The sequence below is a fragment of the Osmerus mordax genome, chromosome 3, assembly GCF_038355195.1.
Source record: "Osmerus mordax isolate fOsmMor3 chromosome 3, fOsmMor3.pri, whole genome shotgun sequence".
NCBI classification, from domain to species: domain Eukaryota; kingdom Metazoa; phylum Chordata; class Actinopteri; order Osmeriformes; family Osmeridae; genus Osmerus; species Osmerus mordax.
This window is the reverse complement of record NC_090052.1, coordinates 21,617,583-21,638,152: the sequence shown is the minus strand read 5'-3', so window position 1 is coordinate 21,638,152 and position 20,570 is coordinate 21,617,583. Positions and strand designations below refer to the sequence as shown.

General features: G+C 48.0%; 1 protein-coding gene across 1 annotated transcript; it reads right to left on the bottom strand.

The window, feature by feature from the left end:
* Positions 1-74: 74 nt before the first annotated feature.
* On the bottom strand, positions 75-18,486 carry kcnh6a (potassium voltage-gated channel, subfamily H (eag-related), member 6a). Its single transcript, XM_067232531.1, has 16 exons — positions 18,344-18,486; positions 16,173-16,403; positions 14,651-14,803; positions 14,435-14,538; positions 13,821-14,130; positions 12,768-12,955; positions 6,310-6,735; positions 5,731-6,148; positions 5,367-5,566; positions 4,544-4,796; positions 3,516-3,709; positions 3,270-3,369; positions 2,673-2,942; positions 2,340-2,523; positions 1,983-2,190; positions 75-1,796 (listed from the first exon to the last, which is right to left on the bottom strand). Exons 1-16 carry the CDS (start codon positions 18,417-18,419, stop codon positions 1,521-1,523), a joined length of 3,591 nt encoding a protein of 1,196 aa, XP_067088632.1. The 5' UTR covers positions 18,420-18,486; the 3' UTR covers positions 75-1,520.
* Positions 18,487-20,570: the final 2,084 nt, after the last annotated feature.

The window sequence follows — 20,570 nt, the reverse complement described above, 5'->3', positions numbered from 1 at the left end:
TCATTTTGAAACTTTCCAGCACAAGAGAGGAAGACTATCCCAAGTCAGTACCAAGTCTCCATCGACAGGAAACCTCCCCCAACACCAACACACATCCGGATGTTGGCACCACCATTACACACAATTTAGGTATATTTTCCTTTATCACTGGTGCAATGTTGAATATGTAACTGTGATCATAATCACTTAGTGTTAACATAGTCAACACACACTGCACACACACCCACCCCTGAAAAACGGATGACAACTTTGATGTATCCACAGTCATGTCCAACAGTACAGATACATAGTCACACATAGGGGAAACAGGCAAAGCAGTTGGCATAAAAAATAAATAAAAATCCTTTTATAATGCTTTACACAATTGCTATAACTAAAAGGAAAAATACATACATTTCTGCTTTGCTTGATTCACACGGCAATTCATTGTCATGAACCATGGCAATGGCCAAATTACATGATTACAAAGATGGCTTTTAATGTTAGCATATAGTATGTCATTGTAAATCAGATTATCTGGTCATGACAGAAAGCTATATTTCTTTGCACAAAATGGCCTTAATGCGGCATGGTTGTACACCATGCCGCATTAAGGTTGGTTTGTAGTCCTTCATCAGAAATGTTGAGCTACTTGTTGTCACACCAACACCAACCTTCCATCTCAAATAACTGGTTAATAACCAACCGTTAATAATTAATTTTAGTTGTCATCTCAATTCATCTCGATATTTTATAGATCAACAAAAACCAAAGTGTTGTGACTGTTAATTTTGTGCATAAACGTTAGTTGTTCATGATTTAAGATCCCCTTTTTCTGAATTCAACACATTTTCATATTTTCTTTTAATTCTAAGAAGGGAAAAAAACTAAATGGACGGGCTAATTGTGCATGTCTTCTACAGTGTGATTGTCACACACAGGCAGACAAAAAAGGTATCTCTCCACAAGAGGAGCATGAAGCTTGTCATCTCACCTCATCACTTAAAAGAAACATCAGGATGGTATGTTGTTGCTACAGCTTAAAAGGTATGTGGGGCGTGTTGTGAGTATTTGTGTGACGTGTTTTTGTTTCTGGATGATCATAGTCAGCTCAGTGCCAGATCAGTTCTCCTCAGGAAGAGGTTGGCCTGGCTAGGCTTAGCACACAGACCCTCTAATAACCAAACTGGGCCTTGACAGAGAGAGAGAGAGAGAGAGAGAGAGAGAGAGAGAGAGAGAGAGAGAGAGAGCGAGAGAGAGAGAGAGAGAGAGAGAGAGAGAGAGAGAGAGAGAGAGAGGAAAGGAGCCAGTGGTACTGGCCTGTGAGTCTGGGAGAGAGAGAGGAGGCATTTTGCTGATCTTCCCCCTCTGCAGTGTGAAAGGCAATCCAAGTTCTTCAGCAGCATTTTACAGATCAGGGTCAGGGATGGGAAAAGGCTGGAGAAGAAGAAGAAGATTAGCATGGTGTCTCGAGCACAGTATGGCTGCCCTCCTGTGGTGGGGCAGGGGATGCTCGGTGGACGGCGGAGGGGGGGGCGGGTCTAGCTGCCTGGCAGGATCGGGTCGGACACGTGCCTATGGATCCCTTGGCTGTCTGTGGAGGTCTCCAGGTTCTCAGGTAGGGAGGGGAAGCGCTGGCTGCCACACAGCAGTCTGGGGGGCCCCTGGGCAGGGCCAGGGAGCTGGGGGAGGCCCACTGGGGGGCCTGGATGAGGCTCAGTCTCTGGGGACATGGACATGGTGTCATCAGAGGCCACAGTAAGGTGGATTCCACTGGACAGGGAGTCCTTGGACCTGTGCTTGTCTGAATCCGAACTCTGCGAAAACAAATAGAGGCAGAGAGTTTGGGTAGGATGGAAAAACGGCTTCTCTGATCATGACCCTCTTCGATTCTTCAGATCTCTACACAACCACATCACACTCGTGCACGTGCTCACTAGTAGGTTCGGATCAACGACCAATGACTGAAGACAATCGTTTGCAATAGCAAATTGTGAACTCACCGGCAGTGTGGAGGGTATGCTGTCAATCTGGACTGGTGGGATAGGGGGGACGCTATGGATAACGGGGGCTCCTGTACCGTACAGCGTTGGAGGGTGAGGCGGATGGGGACTCGGCGACACAGCACTGTACGCAGGAGGCACCGGGGCCATCTGCCTCTGTAGAAGCTGCAGTATCACATTGATGTCTGCAGTCATCCGAGTCTCCAGTCTGGACAGAGGAGGAAGGAGGGAGGGAACGATATGAATTGCATCTGTGCTCCGTTTTTCAGACCTGACATCCGTACGCATCTCTTTATTTCTGACACACACAAACACATACATACATGCACACACACATACACACACACACCTACACACCTGTTGAGCTGAGACTGCAGCAGTTCCAGCCTGGACTCCAGCTCGCTGGGCCTGTTCTCTGTGCAGGGGGGAGGGTGGTACGTGGCCCTCACTGAGGACGAGCGTCGCTGGCTCTCTGAGAACTGGCTGGGCCTCCGTTCCGGCCAGATGCCGTAGTACCCTGGCATGTTGACGGGGGCTGCCACTGGGAAGACAGTAGAGGACACACGGCCAGCGTGAATGCTGTTTACAAAAGACAACCATGTGCAGCTCTGTACAGTGTATGCAGCGTCTTTGTACAGATAGTGAAGTGCCCAGGGAGCAGAGACAGAGACAAGGCGGCGTGTCTCTCACCTGTGTAGTGATGTCCTCCTCGCTCCATGGCCCCTCCCAGGCTGGCCGAGGGCCCGCTGGAGCCCAGCAGGCTCACCGCAGCAGGGCGGTAGTCGTGGGTGTCGCATCTCAACTCAGCTTTGCTGTGTCCTACGGGCTTCATCTCATCGTCGCTGGAGCAGGCACTGGTGCTGCTGCAGAGGTCGTCCCACTGGGAACTGGAGTTCGGGTCTCGATGGTTCCCCATCGGACAGGACTGGTCCGGATATGAGTCCTCGCGGTCCATGCCGTCTAGACAGGATGGACAGAGGAGCAGGACTAAGTCACACCTTGTGTTTATGTGTTGTTTAAAAGTGTGTGAACATGTAGTTATAACTCCCCCCCCCCAAGACACACACACAGACATACACAGACACACACACAGAGACATACACAGAGACACACACAGAGACACACACAGAGATACACACACAGACACACACAGACACACACACAGACATACACAGACACACACACAGGTTCACACACAGAGACAGACACACACACAGAGACATACACAGACACACACACAGAGACACACACACAGAGACACACACAGAGACACACACCAACACTTGCCTGGGCGGTTGCGTCTGTGCAGTGAGTTTCTTCTGCGTCGTGGCCGACGGTATCCACATTCAGAGTCCTCGCTGGGGGTTACCTGGTTTATTCTATCTACCTGAGACACGGCAGGTTCAGTCATTTAGTTACACACAACACATTCCCTGACACGCACACAACACCTAATACACAAACAACCCCGGACGTCACCACGCTAAAAACATCCCTGCAGTTCGTCTAACCCTCCAGATGGGGGACACTTACATCTCTCAGATTGAAGGTGATCTCCAGGTTGCTCCAGAAGGTGTCTGAGAAATCGGGGTACATGTCCAGCACCTCCAACAGGTCGTCCCTCTGGATCCTGTGGAGGTCACAGTAGGTCAACGCCCTCACGTCTGCGCTGGACTTGCCCGGCCGACCGTACAGGCTGATGGGCTCCCCAAAGATGTCATTCTTACCTGCATCGTTTAGACGAGAGAGAGACAGAGAGAGAGAAAGAGAGAGAGACAGAGGGAGGGGGAGATGGAGAGAGAAAGAGAGAGAGGGAAAGAGGGAGAGATATAGAGTAAGTACAAGAGGGTATAACGTAATTACTGCAGAAAGTGGTGAGGTTGAGGAATGATAATCATGAAGAAATTCATTCATTCAACATTCATAAAAAAAATAAAAATAATTGGAAGCAAGTCCGCAAGAGGAAGAGGAGTTAAATGACAGTTGATTTGGATCAACCTAGTTACCTTAGTTATCTTAGATGGAAGGCCAGTGACACTATAGAATATCATCAAATGAAGTCTGAATTCATGTCTACTTAGATGCATTTGAGAGACCAATCAGAAAGTGGCGGGTAAGCTTAGAGAGCCTGGTTCTGAGCGGTTGGCCTATTGGCAATCAATGATACTGTGAAATGGAAGTGGAGCTGTGCCTAAACACCTCCGGCAAGACAGCACACCACCACACAGTAGTGTGTGTAGCATGCCAGTGTGTGTGTGTGTGCATGTCTGTATGTTCGAGAAAGCAGGAGACAGAGAGACAGAGAGAGAGAGAGAGAGAGACAGAGAGAGAGAGACAGAGAGACATAGAGAGAGAGACACAGAGAGAGAGAGACAGAGAGAGAGAGAGACATAGAGAGAGAGAGAGACAGAGAGAGAGACAGAGAGAGAGGGAGACACAGAGAGAGAGACACAGAGAGAGAGAGACAGAGAGAGAGAGACACAGAGAGAGATACACAGAGAGAGAGACACAGAGAGAGAGGGAGAGACAAAGTCACATGAGAAGGAAGATGGGACCCTCACCCAGTATAGCCACCACCACATCATCTCTCAATATCTCTATGGATCCTCGTGAGATGAAGTACAGGGCTGAGAGGACGTCTCCGCTGTGGACCAGAGTGTCGCCTGGTGGGGCGTGGGTGGTCTTGAAGCGCACAGCCAGCGCACGCAGACAGCCCTTGTTGGCTCCCAGGAACGCCTTGCAGTTCTGGAGCAGGGTGCGGTTCAGGTGCAGGCAGATATCCGCTTGCAAACACTCAGGAAACCCTTTCAGCACCTAGAGACAGAGAGAGGAAAATATAGAGAGGAAGAAACAAGGATAAAAATCTGTTTTTGGAGCAGAAATATTTTCTACTTTTTATATTTTAAGATTGGTGTATGTTTATCGTATGCACCTTCCTGCCACAGTAAATTCCTTTGTTTGTGTGAACTTACATGGCGAATAAAGCTAATTCTGATTCTTAAATAGGTAGAAAAGCGAGATAAGGAAAAGAAAATCAATCCGTCGGTAGCTCAGTATCGACCTAGGGCGCACACACACACGCACACACACACACACACACACACGCACACACACACACACACACACACACACTCACACACTCACTCACTCAGACATGTGATGAACTCTGTTCAGATTGAATTGACAGGCTAGCTCTGTGTTCTCTGCTACGTCACGTTCCTGGGTTGTGAAAAGCCCTAGGCTTTCTCTTCTATGTGTCTAATAACAGGCAGGACATGACGATCTTCCAAACAAATGGCTGCAGACTCAATGGAAAAAGTCTGTGTTTCTTTGTGTTGATGGATGAATATTTTCTGTGTGTGTGCGTGACTGAGGATGACTTACAGCGTTCATGTCGATGCCGTTGGTGTAGGACCAGGCGTGCTGAAAGTACTCCTCCAGCCGCTGGCGCAGTCCCCCCGGGATCTGGTGGAAGCGGATGAACTCTTTGACGCGGAGCATCTGGGTGTGGTAGCGTGCCGTGCCAGAGTACAGCCTCTGGATGATGGCTGATACGTTTCCAAAGATACTGGCATACATCAGAGCTACAGAGGACAACAAAGAGGAATCCTTCATCAGAGCGAACCCTTAAAGCACTTTAGGTGCTGTGTTGTGTTCCTCTCTCGCTCGCTCAAACACACAAAACGCTTACACACGTACACACGCACACACACACACACACACAGAAAAGATGTAGTAGCTTACTTACAGCCAATAAGCATGACACAGATGGAGAAGATCTTCTCAGGGTTTGTGTTGGGGGAGACATTGCCAAAGCCCACACTGGTCAGACTACTGAAGGTGAAGTAGAGCGCTGTGACGTATTTGTCCTTAATGCTGGGACCAGAGCCAGCGTCGCTGTCGTTGTAATGTTTACCTATCTGGTCAGCCAAGTTATCTAGCCAACCGATCTTCATCTCTCCAATGCGGGCAGAGCCGGTGCGCTCGACGTTGCCGATGGCATACCAGATGCAGGCCAGCCAATGGGCGATGAGGGCGAAGGTGCACATGAGGAGGAACAAGACTGCGGCGCCGTACTCCGAGTAGCGGTCCAGCTTTCTGGCCACTCGTACCAATCTCAGGAGCCGTGCTGTTTTGAGCAGGCCAATCAGAGTGGTTGTCTGGGGCTAGGAAGAGGGGTTTGTGACATTGCATTATAAGGACTTACCCACATTAACAGACTTCATAGACAGATAAAAAACAAAAAAAAAGTCTAAGTAACTATGAGCCTGTTTGATTTCTCTCTAACTCATCTTTCCTACGCCTCGTCTCCCTGCTGGCCCCTTACCTCTTCAGAACCAGAGCGGAAGATGAGCAGGTCGAAGGGGATGGCCGCTACGATGTCGATGAGGAACCAGCCTTTGAAGTAGTGCTGGGCGATCCGGCCAGGGTGGCTCACCACCTCGTCGTTGTGGTTGACGTAGGTGGTGCGGAAGTTGATGAGGATGTCCACGATGAACATGACGTCCACCACCAGGTCCACCACGTTGAGCGGGTTGCAGGTGTAGCCGCAGGTACGCCGGCGCTCGTCCTCCACCTCGTTGAGCAGGAAGGCGGCGGAGTAAGGGGTGAACACGGCCGTGTAGATGACCAGCAGTAGGATGAGCCAGTCCCACACCGCCTTGAAGGGGCTGTAGTGGAGGATGGTCCACTTGTGGATGCGTGGGGCCTGGAGCTTGTACTCTGGGAGCACATCTGCCCCCAGGGACAACACCTACGGAGCAGAAACAACACATGAACACGTGGGGAAAAGCCTAGCGGTCGTGGTGCTAACGCTCTCACCAAAATTTTTTGGGAGTGATGAGAATTATTTAACATTTCAACAAAAATCAGTTGTGGTGGTACAGAACCTGGTACAGGGGTACAGACCAAAAACATTATTCAATAAAGGCTCTAAATAAAGGGTCACAATAGAGAAAAGTAACTAACGAACAACCCACAGCTAATGAGTCTGGCAGTGGATTGAAGTAGAGGACTGCTCCTGCTACCACAGGCCTATCAGAGACCATACAGGACCTGAGCCTGTCTTGGACGGGCTCTCTGGGGAAAGGCAGCAGCTCCATAGTGCATCTGTTTCATCCCACACTGGGCCAGACTGTGTCAGACAGACGTCCAGTGCCAGACTGACATCCAGGAACACATCACTCCCACCCCCAAGTCTGAATTGAATAGGGGTTACAAAAATAACTCCATTAGCTGCTCAAAAATCAATAAGCTCTAATTTATAGTCCATTGAGGAGGAGATTGTGTGTGTGTGTGTGTGAGTGTGTCATCTGTTGAGAGATTTATCATGTCAAGTTGTTATAAACACAGTTCTGTGATTCAGTTCAAACGACAGCTGCCTCGAGGAACGTTCGATGCGTACACCAGTCCTGGTAACCCAGCCAACACCTCGACCATATGGTTGATGGAACACATTATAACCGACATTCAGCACTGCCTGTGCAGCTACAGGAACCAAGCCAACCACAACCATCATGCTCCCCCCCCCCGAAGCCCAGTCGAGAGAGCCTGAGGATGGCAGTGAGTGGAGAGTGAGCCTACTGACCGGCACGACAATCAGAGCCTCCATGTCCAGGTGCTCCAGCTCATCCTGGCCCCGAGCGCAGCAGCAGCAGCTGGGACGACCAACGCTGGTCCTCATCGCCCGCATCAAGAAGCTGTCCTGCTTTCCTCGGAACATACACTTCCTCTCGCGCTGCATCCCTCCCGTGGTTATCCTGTACTGTGCCCAGGGCCAGCAGACCAAGCCCTAGTGGACTACTGACTGACTAGCTGATAGGAACTCTCTGGTCGAGCCCTGTCTGTCTCCACAGGTCTCCCACCATCCAACTAGCTACCCAGGCTTTTAAAGCTCCCCCACTGCATCCACACCTGCCACACCATGTGACCACCCCATGTACCCTCTCTGCCAATGGCAGAGTGGGATAAGTGGCCCTATTTACACACGTATCGACAAAGCGGTCAACCAAGGTTGGTTGGTTTTGGTTAATTTTCATTAACACTTTCTAGAGTGTGATTATGGGGGGGGGATCAACACCTTGTCGATACTCGCTGTGCTGTTGATGCAGCACTAAGAGTTGGTCCGGTTCTGAAAGGGCTTCTCTGACACAGTTGAAAGCATGTGTCAGTGCCAAATTCCACTCTGGCCTCTCACTCACATTAGCTGGTCATGAATGAATGCTCTCAGTGCTTTTCCCCAATTTACTCTGGTTTCACGCCACATTCTACTCAGGCTTTCCTTAGTCAGGATGGGCTGGTCATGCATACATTACATTTAGTCATTTAGCAGACGCTCTTATCCAGAGCGACTTACAGTAAGTACAGGGACATTCTCCTGAGGCAAGTAGGGTGAAGTGCCTTGCCCAAGGACACAACGTCAGTTGGCATGACCGGGAATCGAACTGGCAACCTTCGGATTACTAGCCCCACTGCCTCACCGCTCAGCCACCTGACTCCTATGCTGACACCGCATACACTGTGTGGGCGACACCCCTTCGGATTTGCATGATCCTGTTTTCTCCCGGCCCAGAAATAAGAGAGTCTGTGGTAACTTGTATGATTTGTTATCAAAGAACCCATGAAGCTGACTAGTTAAACAGTCAAAGATGAAACATCTACGTTGGTTGCCTGAAACTGGTGCTCAAAACACAGCGAAACACATACATGACCATACACACACCAGGGTACAACAAGTTCATTTCCTAACCCTCCCTACTACTTTACCTATGTCTGAATTAAAAATTAATTAAATGGAAAAAGAGTAGTCTCCTTTCAACCAAAAGAACACCAGATATCAAATCAATGATATGCAAAGCTAAAGCAAAATACTTTAGAACCACAAGTTAGTCTAAAGCTACTGAAATCGTTTCTGAGCTTGCTGTTGGTAAATTCTGTAAGTTCAATACTGGATGTGAGTATTCTCTCTGACAGATGCTCTCTAGGACCGAGCAGAAAAACTTGCCCTGAGGGTCACAGCTGTACATTATCATGTGGGAGGGAGGGGGGTCAACATAGGAGGGGGTGTGTATGTACACATGCGTGTTTGTATGTCAAGCATGTTCACAACTGTAGCACATGCAGGATCACAACCCTAGCACATACAGTCATCTACACACAATCACAACACCCCCCCCCCCCCTCCACTCCCTCTTCTCCCGACCCACACACAGACACATCACATATGCGCACAAGCAAGCAACTCTGATATGCTAACTGAAATGTGAAGGTATTGATATAATCTGTGGTCTGGTTTCATAATGAAAGCCCCAGTGTACTGTCTGCACGGAATGCCTTTCACCAACTCTACTGTGCTTATCATAAGATGGAACTAATACGCATGGAACTACTAAATTTAGTGTGATATGGTACAAAATACAACAACAACAAATCCAGAAAAAATCCAGTTAGGGTCATATTAAACATCAGTTTGGGAACACTCAAAGCACCTTGTGGGTCAAACAGAGCTCTGACACGAAAACAAACAGATATGTTTGTGCATATATACAAATATATTGTGTGTGTATATATATATATATATATATATATATATATATATACAACAAACATGTATGTATGTAGAATGATGTTACACTACACATGAATAAAATGGAACAGTATGGCATTCAATGAATAAATATGTCATTCCACTCGGGCCCCCACCTCACCAGGTCTAACAGGTGGGCCAGGAAGAGAGAGAGACAGAGAGAGAGAGAGAGAGAGAGAGAGAGAGAGAGAGAGAGAGAGAGAGAGAGAGAGAGAGAGAGGAGAGAAAGGAGAGAGATACAGGTAAAGAGACAGGGACGGAGTAATGACAGTAAATGCAGATAATGATCTAAATTACAGGAGAAAGAGGAAGGGTTCAGGGCTGAGTACTTACTGGTTTAAGTTTATCTTTGAAGCTCATGATGAGGAGTGTTGCCGGGAGAGCGCGGGAGAGCACTGAGCGAGGGGAAGGCTACCGGAGGCGACCACTGCCCTCCCTCTCCCTTGGCAGCATTCAGCCCAGCCCTCACATAAGGAAGTAAGGCATGCAAATGCTCATCCATACACCTCCCCCAGCACAGACACACACACACACACACACACACACACACACACACTGTACATCCATACAATAACATCTACACAGCGGGCAAACATCTACACCTGGACATACCTGTCATGAACAAGTGTAACCGTAAATACAAAGAGCAGAGGACGGCGTTTTGGTTTAAGCCCTCTGGTTCCACACCAGGTGGCCATTTTTGTGATTATTTTGGCAGCCTGCTACATTTCCATACAGTTTTGTCTTATTCATTTAACAGACGCTTTTATCCAAAGCGGACTTTAGAAACAGTGCCCATAGAATGCACAGCAGAAAGATCAAGTATCAGAAGGGTATAGTTCTACCTGCCAGTTGCACTAGCTCATTCAGAGCCAGGGGGCGCCATATCAGCTCTCTCTCCTCACCAAAGCAGCCACCTCCCACCCTACTTGTGGTATGGGATCTGTCTCACTATCATCTGAACACCACTCTACAGAGAATCATGTTATCTGCTATGTTACGCAGTCTAATCAATACAAACATCGATCAATGGGAGTGATCATTTCCCTCCCTCATTTTGCAAAGGCGCCAATCGAAATCCAATTATAAAGCGTGGATAACCGAGAAGATTAGTTGTGTAATAGGATGCAAACCGAACCAAAATGTACGTATAATTTAGGCTATATGTGATGAATCATATTTGACACTAACTACCATGAATACTTTGACAGACAGTATATCTGTAGGACTTGTTTGGATCTTGTGATGTTGTGCAGTTGGCTTAAGTTTTATGCTCCCTCGGGAGTACTGATCTGTGTGACCTGGAAAATCACCTCGTGTCGCACTGCTCTGTGATGCCCTGTCTAGGAAACTTCATCATGTGTAGAACGTGCAGAGAAACAGCAGGCCGCCAACACAGACGACCAATTGAGAGACAGGAAGTGAGAAGGTAAAAGGAAGGCGAGTGAAGTGATGGAACGACACAAGTGGTTAAAGGGCAGAGACGGTGGCAGACAGGCTGACAGAGAGAGCGTGTCCAGTCCTCTACTGCCCTCTACTTCCATTAGCCCCAGAGGCCAAGGTCATTGACAGCGTCAAGGCCCAGAGCGGCCCGCTCGATACCCCCCCACCACCAACCAACTCCTGCCCTCCCAGCTTCACTATGTTTCATAACTATGCCTCCCTTAATTCCCCTCCCCCAGACACACATACTCATACATGTATGTACACTCAGTTGACATCCAGCCCTAACTGCCAGTTATTCCTTCCTGGCCCCACCACACCGCAAAGCATCAACACAACGCCGTACAGGACACCATCGGCCTGACCACCAGAGGGCATGTTTTACACCTCTTGCAGTACGGACACAGATGTCAAACAGTACAGACATTAGATATTTACAAAGAGATGACAGGATAAAATCATAATTTCATGCTGAGCTGAACTTAATTATTAAAGTTCATTCCCAACATAAACTCGCAATGCTTCACTCTATTTACATCTTATTTACATCTTCTTATTTTTTTGTTTCAGGCGTTACCTAGCACAGGGCATTGATGGTGTGAAACTCAGGACTGAAGAGTGTGTGTTTGTGTGTGTGTGAGAGTGTGTGCATGTGTGTGTGTGTAAGAGTTTGCGTGTGTGTGTGTGCATCGGCTGGAGCTTGGCAGGAATGCTGGGCCCTATGAAAACATGTTCCACTGGGCCCTTTAAAGAATGTATCAGTGGTAGCGCTTATCATCTAGATTCTAAGATTGAATTATTAGAACTAGGTTTAGATTACATTCCTTAAACACTCATATCTCACCAGAAGAGTCACCATCAACATATCAACACAGCCAACAACATAACATGTACGGTACAAAAATAAATAAAGGCTATGACATGCATCCATATTCTGATTGATCTTTCCTGTGTCAAACCGTGGTAAAAGCCCTCTGACCAAAGCCCACATCAGCTCTCTCCAGACATCTGGATCAGTGTGGCGTGCAGCAGAGAGGACAGACATCTAGCCCCAGTGTCCTGCAGCCCTGTAGGTCACACAGGCGTGCTTCCATGACCTGACAGGTTCACGCTGGACGGGCGTGCTGTGGCATGCTGGGATTGCGAGGGGGACGGAGTTTGCAGTGACACCACACTAACGGAGGTGAGATCCTTCTTTCACATCTGCACGCTTGCAAACAATAATAAAATGCTATTTTTGTCCTTTTCCTGCTCTGTCTCACCCGTTTTGAAAAGCGTAAAAGATCAGGTCAAACTCAAATAATGCATGGTGCAAAGTATCACACATTCCAGATGTTGCAAAATGGTGTTGGATGGTGTGACACCTCACCTGACAGGTGTCTATATCCTAACAAGAAGGATGGGCATCGTGGTGTGACAGCAAGACAGGACCGTGAGCCCTCTTCCCCCATTTCTTCTCTCCTCCCCCATCTCTCCTCTCCTGCCCCATCTCTCCTCCTCCCCCATCTCTCCTCTCCTCCCCATCTCTCCTCTCTTCCCCCATCTCTCCTCCTCCCCCATCTCTCCTCTCCTCCCCATCTCTCCTCCTCCCCATCTCTCCTCCTCCCCCATCTCTCCTCCTCCCCTATCTCTCCTCCTCCCCCATCTCTCCTCTCCTCCCCATCTCTCCTCTCCTCCCCCATCTCTCCTCTCCTCCCCCATCTCTCCTCCTCCCCCATCTATCCTCCTCCCCCATCTCTCCTCCCCCGGTGTTGTACCTGCGTGACGTGCGTAACCTTCTCCGTCACATTCTGGGCGCGGTCTTTGACCTTGCTGGGCGCGATGATCTCGATCTCCGTGGGAGACGGAGGTCTCAAGGTGAGAGTGACCTGGGGGATACGGCTGATGGTCCTGGGCCGCATCAGATCCGAGTCGGAGGTGGAGTTCAGGGTGCTGGGCTTCAGGTCTGCACACGGGACAAACAAACCGCGGGAATGTTACAGGCTGCGGACACGGACAGTGGAATATAGTGTAAACATTCACAACCTAGTCGCTGGGAGATGTGATCAGGCCAGGGTGGTGGAGTGGGTGCATGTCATCCTCCTCTTACTGTAAGAGCGTCACTTTAGCTCAGCGGAAGCAAAAGGGGGACACGAATGAGCTTTCACAGCCTTTCATGCACTTTCTTACACACGCACACAGACACACACACACACTCACACAAACAAACACACAAAAGCAAAACTCGGCACACGCAACAGTGGCTGTAGGGCAATTTAATTGATTAGCGTGTCCCTGTTGAAATACCCATCAGGCTGCTGCACGTGCTCAGTCGAAGCTTAGGGACGAGGGTAAGGGACAAGCACAGGGGTCGCCACATACGCGGGCTCTGACAATGTGTTCATGCTAACCTCTGAGAGCTAAAGAGATTTTAGTTTTCTAGTGGAGGAGATGAGATGTAGGTAGAAAATTTTGTATTTTTTCAGTCAAAAAAAGAAAAGTTTGTCCCCTATAAACATGTGGTGTAAGCAAATGAGGTCCTCTGAGAGTTGTTTAGCAACACAGACAAGCTCAGTGCCAGTGGCTGTGCATTCCACTGCTTTCCAGCCAATCATGTTCCAGCACTCACTGTTCTAGCCAATCGCCTTTGGCTTTCATGTTACCTATGGCAGCTTTAAATCATTCCTCGACAGTCTGCAGGTTCACTGCAGGTTCATGAATACCCTCACACACACTACATGACTTCCCCATCCCCATGCCCCAGCCCCCCCCAGCCCCCCCCCCCCCCCCCCCCCCCCCGACACGTCGAACACAAACACAAACACACTCACTGCTGCTGGACTGAGGGTCTCCATGACGACCGGTCCACTCAGCCCTCATGCTGTCTATGTCGTCCAGGGAGGAAGCCCGCCGCAGGCTGCGGACGCTCTCCCGGGAGCGGCTGTGGGGCAGAGCCCCGCTGAGGAAGACGCCACCGGGGTCCAGTCGCTCCACCAGCAGGGACAGACGCTTGGAGGAGGTCTGGCCGACGGGAGAGGACGGCTCCAGGTCCTGCTCTATCAAGGCCTCTGTCTCCGACTGCATGCAGCTCTCTTTGGAGGGGATGCGGAACTCTTTCAGCGGGACCTCGTCGCTGTTGGGCTGTGGAGAAAAAAAGCCGGGGAGGACTGGGGGGTCAGGTGGCTGAGCGGTTAGGGAGTCGGGCTAGTAATCTGAAGGTCGCCAGTTTGACTCCCGGCCATGCCAAATGACGTTGTGTCCTTGGGCAAGGCACTTCACCCTGCTTGCCTTGTACATACTGTAAGTCGCTCTGGGTAAGAGTGTCTGCTAAATGTAAATGTAATACTGAAGGCCAAACACTGTGCACCACTACGGTTCCAATGCACGACTAGCTCACGAGACGTAGGGAGAGGCAAGGTGCCACAGAACTGACAAGCCACCTCACCTGCAGGTAGTCTACCACCACCCCTTCGAACTGGTCTTTGGAGAGAGAGGCTTGTCGCATGGCGCGCATCGTAGGCAATCTCATCTTCAGTCTGCGACTCTGACCTGACGCACGTATCACAACACACACACGCACACATATATTCAAATAAATTACTTTGACAAACTATATAGGGTGTTCAAAGATACAGACTAATAAACATTGAAATTCACTAACCTGCCCATACCCAACCCTGAGCCATTCTCTGCCTGATGCCTCCTTTCTTCAGAGAGGGGTCTATAATCTCTTGGAAGTTGAGGATGAACATTATGACCTGCCCTTCCTCATTCTTTACAGGGACCACATCAATCAGACATGGCCTGCAAGCCCCTGCAGCCATGTGGACAGGGGTAGAGAAAGGGGGGGTGCGGTTAAGGGGGGTGGGAGTAAGAAGAGAGGGGTCGTGTTTTTCAGTTAGAAATGTCCTCAAACAGCCTGACCCTAACCCATTTATATGTCTAGTCTATTTTATGTTTTTTCTATTTCATGTCATGGGTTCTCTGTTGTCTCGACACCCATCGTTAACATTTCAAGGACATACTACTGGGGTCCATGGAAAAGTGGTGTATTCTATTTCAGATATATTTGGGGAAAGCTTTCAAACAACAGTAAAAAGACATTACTATCACTACCATTACATTTATGAGACATTCTTTAGATGAAGCTTCTCCCCTCTCCCTTGAATCTCCTTGTGAAGTCATACCGGTGTCTATTAATAGAATTGTAGAGTTAGGAGTATCATACAAGTCATTAAGAGTCACAAATCAAGAATCGGAGTTTGAACAGTGCCTCTTAACTGTGTGCGTGCGTGCGGCGTGTGTGTGTGTGTGTGCACTTGTGTGTGTGTGTGTGTGTGTGTTTGTTTTAGCAGCGGGATAGAGAATAAATAGGTGTTCAGTGGATTTGAGCTGGCACAATGGTAACATTACCATGACAACGGGCTCTCAGAGACTGTCCTTTTCGTGCCCACATGACCAAAGTAGCAGAGGTGTGTTTGCGTGTGTACATGTTTGCGTGGGTGTGTGTGCGTTTGCGGGGGTGAGTGTGTGGCCCAGCTTGCCTGGTTATGTTTGTCTGTCTGTCTGTCTGTCTGTCTGTCTGTCTTCCTGCCTGCCTGCCTGCCTGCCTGCCTGTTGCCTGCTTGCCTGCCGGCCTGCTTGCTTGCCTGTCTGTTTGCCAGTGACAGAAGAGGATCGAGGGAGGAATAAACACGTCACAGGTGAGCAGGCCAAGACAGCTCAACCATGTCGGCTCTGCTGACATCCAGAGAGGTCAGCGGTCACTGAGTCTCCGGCTGGCTTCACAGCAGTGCACTGATATCACTACATTCAAATGTGAACCAAAGAGGACTAAGAGAAGTAAACAGCAGATTCTGTTTGACCCATAGAGCTTCTTTCTTTTTTCTGTTTTACCCCCAACAAATGTATTGACCAAGACAAAATAGTGAATTTACATACTATACTTCAGATGCTTTCTATCAAGTCACAGGGGACACATTCTGTGTATTATCTATATGTGTCACAATGTAGAAGTGAGGTTTCCCAACCTCGAGATGAACGGAATGCGTCTCATTTCACAACTGCTCTTCCTGTCACCGTGCAACAAATTCACTTCCTCTCCCGACTCCCCCCTCTTTCTAATTCTTCCAACCTCCCTCCATGATTTGCAGTCTGCCTCTGTTCCCTTTGTCTTTCCATACCTTCTTTGGCATAGTAGAGGATCTCCACCTTGCGCTCCTCAGATCCCAACAGGGCCTGTGCCAACTGTGCCAGGGCACTTTTCATGGTGCCAGGCCCTACCAGGAACTGGCAGGTACATGGCTGCTGCATGATCTCTGCTCGGGAGAATCCAAAGAGCTGGCAGAAGCCCTCGTTGCAGTAGATGATTCCGCAGTTCTTCATCTGTGCGTTGGCAATCAGGAACTTGCGATCTGTCACAGAGGGGGGGGGGAAACCAATCGGAGAAAGAAGGATCAGAAGAAAAAAAAAAGGATCCTGTTTTACACGGGCAGCTAACTCGTCGTGTTCTCAGTAGAAGTGAAGCCTACCTCTCTGCAGGGCTAATCATCTCCCAGGGACCGATCATCCCAGGAGGGTGAAGATGAACAGCTGGACACTAAGCAATTACATTGTGCCTCTGTTGCTGCATCACTGTCCTCAGCCCCCCCCCACTGACCTTGGTCCTAACAAGTCTGATGGAGTCAGATGGCTGAGCGGTTAGGGAATCGGGCTAGTAATCAGATGGTTGCTAGTTCGATTCCCGGCTATGCCAACCAAATGACGTTGTGTCCTTGGGCAAGGCACTTCACCTTACTTGCCTCGGGGGGAATGTCCCTGTACTTACTGTAAGTCGCTCTGGATAAGAGCGTCTGCTAAATGACTAAATGACTAAATGTAAATGTAACAATCAGCACCAGGCTGTCTGTCCACTCTCATTGGGTTTTCTACTGTCTACGGGCCTTCGTCAAATGTGTTAATATACAATCAGTGCTCTGACGACAACGGTTTTCGCACCGTCTATGTTGATATGCCTTGGCAACATGGCAGTCAATCAGGACCATTTATGTGGTCTAATGGAGCTCTTCATTAACTGAATGAGAAGCTCAAAACCTCTTTACCCTTCTAACAGCTCTCTCTGTTTGCTCTGCCATCTTATTCCACATATCCGGTTAAAACCAGTAACCATCTTTCGTTCCGCTCGAACGTAAACTCTCTGGTTCTTTAAGGTAGACAAGCAAGAAATTCTGGTTGGAGGAACACCTCATCCAAAGTCATTATCTAGGCTTATGTCTCAGAACAGGAACACCGTCACTCCGTTGCTTAGCAGCGCTGATGTTACACGTGCCTCACCTGGTTGGCACGCGTACACACACACACACATTCAAAGAAAGAGTGATGTGGTCTTATCAGTCGTATAAGACCTCTCTCAAACCTGAAGCAGAGAAGCTTTGAGAAAGAATCTTTTCAAATATTACGGCTAGCCACCAGTCCAGAAAATCAATGGGCTTATCTGTCTGCGGACTCTGGTCCCTTTGCTATAGGACCTGAGACAGGAGACCTTTAACAACAAAGGATGGGTTAAGCCTGGTCCTTACTCAGACACTTGCCAGTCCAGAGAAAGTCTGACAAGTACAAAAAGTCAAATTGAAGTCCTTTCTCTTTAATCAGTGAAGAGCAGCAGGTTATTTCTAGCCAGCCTCCTCACTGTGATGGGAACATCTGTGTCAGATGGGTGCAATATAAACTGTGTTGCACTGAACATTGATATAGGTACATAACCAACCATTAAAATGTGTGTACAATGTGTAAACAGTGTGTGGAGTAAATATTTTGACAGTTGCATCGCCTGTGTTTAAACACAGAGACAGATACACTGGACGTGCAGCAGAAAGAGTATTGGCTAGACAGTAGACTATGTCTCTTAGTTTGATGGGATGACTATATAGCCTGTTACATTACTTATTACAACTTGCAGTGGTGACGTGAGCTGAGTGGTCTTCCATCTCAGAGAAAAAACAGAACCCGTGAGGTCACGGAACACAATCTACTGTGAACTCATGCGAACGTGCAGGTGCAAGGACACAACCGTCACAGGCGAGCATGTACTATCATATAGAGCGTGAAATACAGCAAAGAGTTATCTAAATGTGGGCCTCATGTCTTACAATTAATACAATGCCCACAAGAACCATGTGGAACTTGACCTTTAGGATATTAGGTTATCCATCTGAAAACCTACAATGAATAATACTCATTTACAATCAGTCTAGTTTGGATAAGCAACAATGGACTTTATTTCTCTCGTAACTCACAAATAACATAGTCTGAATAGGCAATCACTTTTTCAGTAATAGAAAGTGGTTCCACTTACTTTGTCCATCGAATTTGCGAATAATGGTGTCCAGATAGGTGTTTTGGAGCGCGACATGACCGCGTCTCACAGGCATTTTGACGCTGAAAGAGGAGACTTCTCCGACTCATGAACCTTGTAAATTTCAGAATTAACAGAAGTAAAATCTGACTTCAAGAAAACAGACTTTCGTGTTATAGTGGTAGGCGACAAAAAATTCACGTATTTCTGGAAGCGTCTGATGATTAAATAACCATGTCACCCCGCAGCCGCGAGGACTGGTTGCCAGGGCGATAGAACGAGCGCTCCACAGGAAGATGTTGCGCGCGATACCGAGACTATAGCCAAAGTGAAGCTCAATTAGAGCTAGCAACTCTGGATTATTTATTCAAACTGAATACCGAAGTGGAAAAAAAGTGGAAAATGTGGCGTCGTATGATGAGTAAGAAAGTTCCTTTCGCATCAGTTAATTACGGATAAGCAACGCCACGGGTAAGCAAAGCCGCTGAAAGGACCAGCAGTTTAAAGCCAATAAAATGTTGCATTTCATCCTAGAATCTGATCAAATAATTGGCGCATCAAGGAAGAAGCTCCTATTTACCAGACTGGTCAACAACCCCCGACTGTCCCTATTTGACAGATTTCCCCTGCGCAGGCCAGGGGAGTCGTCACCAGACGTGGCTGACACTGACAGAGAGCAGAGACACCCTCATCAACTGCCTCACTCCACATCACAAGTCTCACGGCTCAAAATAGCATGCCACTTTCTCTTTAGCACCGTCGCCCGCCCCTTTACTTATTCAATCATACGGGGAGAACGTGTCAGTGGATCTGATGATATTTGTGAAATATGATTGTCTGCCGCCTTTGTGCTCAGAGATTTGCCAGGCCTTCGTCTATTGTTATTTACTTCATTGCCAGGCCGTGATACTGGAATTAACCGTTACACCAAATCAACTGCTGCAGTTAATAGTAGTGACTTGTAGTAGTGAAATGTAAAAATGTATTCGTTACCAGAGACTTTTATTAAAAGCGATGTACAGGGGTCGATTTGAACTCGCTACTTCTTGATCTGGGTCAAATTCTCCCACTGAGTTATATCCATCACATATATGAGCTAAAACCAGCGATGCTTCTTTAACAATAGAGTTAACCTTCTTTAAACTTCTTTAGGTTCGGAATGGATGTGAAGACAATACAAAGCTTTTTGTTTCGTTTTGTTTTTGCTAGTGACGACACAGGAATTTTTTTTATTTATTTGCAGCGATGAGGAGAGGAGGGATCCAACAATTAATTCACACCTTTGCCGTAAGAAACCGAGAGGACACATAACATACACACACACACACGCTCCGCACACACGATTCAAAGATGGTGATGCAGTTGGAGCAGGTGTGAATGCTGAGAGGAGCAGAGAGGGCCCAGGCGTCCCCAGGGGAATTTGGACCTGAGCTAAGACTGGCAGCCCTGACCAACTGTGGTCTGTGTTGCTCATAGTCTCCATGGAGAATCTCTCTCTCCATCTGTACATCACCAACAAGATAAAAACACTTTCCCTTTCTAACCCTTGAATTCGTTTCCTTTGTAACATAAACTGATTTGAAGACTACATGTCAAGATTCATATTATACGTGTAAGCCTTAATGTGAGACAGGACCCCATTTGCTAGTGAGGGACTGTGAATATGATAATGATCAACACCACACATAGCAAAAACAGTTTAATTAAAGAGCATTGATGTTGGCAAATAAAAAAAACATACTTTAATGCATTGATACATACAACATAATGTCAGGATCAGAGAGTAGATGCCGTTGTCTATCTTCTTCTCATGCCACAGAGAAGGAAGTAAACATCCAGGCGCTGCTGCTCTCACTTAATCATCACAACCAGACGGTTGGGAGATATCAGATTTGAAAATAAAACTGACCTTCAGTTCAGGTGTTTGACAATTAATAATTGGTTAAGGAGGGAACAAAAGAAGTCAGTGTGAATGTTTTTGAGGTTGTTGTGGTGAACCAGAAGGAGGTGATGCTGTAAGGTGGGTGGGGTGAGAGGTGAAGCGGTTGTCCTGCGTTTTGTCTCAATGAGCTTGATGAAATGAGAGCTAAAATTAACCAACCAAGCACACATGCCTTTCCATGACCCTTTGGTGTGAGGCCCAAGTGGGACAGGAATGTGGACTGAAGAGTGCAACAGACATGGGGGCTTAAGGTGGAGGGGCGCAGCAATAATCTACTGTGTGTGT

Coding starts and splice junctions, on each gene's coding strand:
- kcnh6a (XM_067232531.1), bottom strand. CDS start 18,419: ATGCCTGTGAGACGCGGTCATGTCGCGCTCCAAAACACCTATCTGGAC. Junction 6,149..6,309: donor TCCGCTCTGGTTCTGAAGAG/GTAAGGGGCCAG, acceptor CCCTCTTCCTAG/CCCCAGACAACCACTCTGAT. Junction 2,943..3,269: donor GCACAGACGCAACCGCCCAG/GCAAGTGTTGGT, acceptor CATCCTGTCTAG/ACGGCATGGACCGCGAGGAC.